Genomic DNA, 1,656 nt, shown 5'->3' with positions numbered 1-1,656 from the left:
TGCCTAGAAAGAGGCAAGATTTATTCAGCTTCCCTGCTCTGTAGGGCCTCAGGAGCACAAACAAGGGCTCACAGCCAAGGGCAGTGTGAGAAACTGGGAGAAATGCTCTGTGCTGTGCTCTGGGGGATGAATATCCCCAGAGCTTGCCCCATATCAGGATTTTGATGTCTGGTTTTGAAGCCAGAGAGGAATCCCATAGATTGCCTCACCAGGGAGGCAGGGGAAGCAAGGTAACACAGCTGCCCCCAGACAGATGGGTGAAAGAAAAGGGAAAGTGTGACTGAAGTTGGAGCTCATCTCTAGGCTGGGGCACAGAGAAAACAGGCCCAGTTTCAGTCTCTTTTACCCCCTTGTTCCACAGGACATCCCATTTCTTAGCCTGCATTTCATCTATCCCTCTCACTGCCCCTCTCTTTCCAGATGCCCGTAACAGATGTTCAGCACAACACAACAGCCTGCCATGGCCCACTTCTTTGACATGTGTTTATCTATTTTTAATTCTTTGACCAGATTGGTTCTTTTTTTTTCACTGTTCAGTTTCAATGTAATGAAGTTTATTGTTTCCCTATTATTTAATTTTTGTTTATTGTTTCCCTATTATTTAATTTATAGTTGGATTAAAAATGTCTCCATTTTTACTAATCATTGCAGTACTTCACAATTTTGAGTTCTGCTTTGTCTTACAGTTTGATTCTCCCTTTTTGGTTTTGTTTTGTGTAACCAATATTGTTTCCATCCTAAGGATTAACTCTGTCCGTCAGCACTGTGGCATCTGATGAAACAATTGCCTCACACAGGCTGAGCCAGCCAGTGCTCCCTTCCACCTCAGATGGTGACAAGAAAACCTTCAAAAGAAAGAAAGTGAACCAGTTATTTAAAACAATGGTAGGTCCTGTGTGGTTGTGCGGGGGAAAAGGAAGAGTTACATGTTCCAAAATTCTGGGCTATGAAAATTAAGTATTTGAGACAAATAGGCTTGTAAGGCAAACTGCTTTTTTTTCTTGATGCTTTTGTCAGAGAGAGGGGTAGAAGCTCAATGTGGAGGCAAAGATGGCTTAGGCAGCACTTCCAGTGGGAGAGATGCTGGGATGGAGGGCAGGAAGGATGGAGGGATGCAGGTGTAGAGGGTGGAGGGATGCAGGGATGGAGGAACGCAGGGATGGAGGGGTGTAGGGATGGAAGGATGAAGGAATGCAGGGTTTCAGGGGTGCAGGAATGGATAGATTCAGGGATAGAGGGATGAAGGGATGGAGGACTGGAAGGATGCAGGGCTGCAGGGATGGGAGGATGCAGGGATGCAGGGATGGAAGGATGTGGGGATGGAAGGATGGAAGGATGCAGGGATGGAAGGATGCAGGGATGGAAGGATGCAGGGATGGAAGGATGCAGGGATGGAAGGATGCAGGGATGGAAGGATGGAAGGATGCAGGGATGGAAGGATGGAAGGATGCAGGGATGGAAGGATGGAAGGATGCAGGGATGGAAGGATGGAAGGATGCAGGGATGGAAGGATGGAAGGATGCAGGGATGGAAGGATGGAAGGATGCAGGGATGGAAGGATGGAAGGATGCAGGGATGGAAGGATGGAAGGATGCAGGGATGGAAGGATGCAGGGATGGAAGGATGCAGGGATGGAAGGATGCAGGGATGGAAGGA

At 47.7% G+C, this 1,656-nt stretch overlaps 1 protein-coding gene across 1 annotated transcript in view; it reads left to right on the top strand.

Annotated features, from left to right (window-relative positions):
- Positions 1-1,656, top strand: part of DOCK2 (dedicator of cytokinesis 2) — a 179,510-nt gene that overhangs the window by 176,055 nt on the left and 1,799 nt on the right. The window contains exon 51 of the mRNA XM_005425361.2: positions 743-885. Within this exon, the coding sequence (XP_005425418.1) occupies positions 743-885 (143 nt within the window). The remainder of the gene's footprint in view (positions 1-742; positions 886-1,656) is intronic.

This window comes from Geospiza fortis, unplaced genomic scaffold (genome assembly GCF_000277835.1).
Source record: "Geospiza fortis unplaced genomic scaffold, GeoFor_1.0 scaffold413, whole genome shotgun sequence".
Taxonomy (NCBI): Eukaryota; Metazoa; Chordata; class Aves; order Passeriformes; family Thraupidae; genus Geospiza; species Geospiza fortis.
Note: the sequence above shows the minus strand (reverse complement) of the source record. Positions and strands in the feature narration are given on the sequence as shown.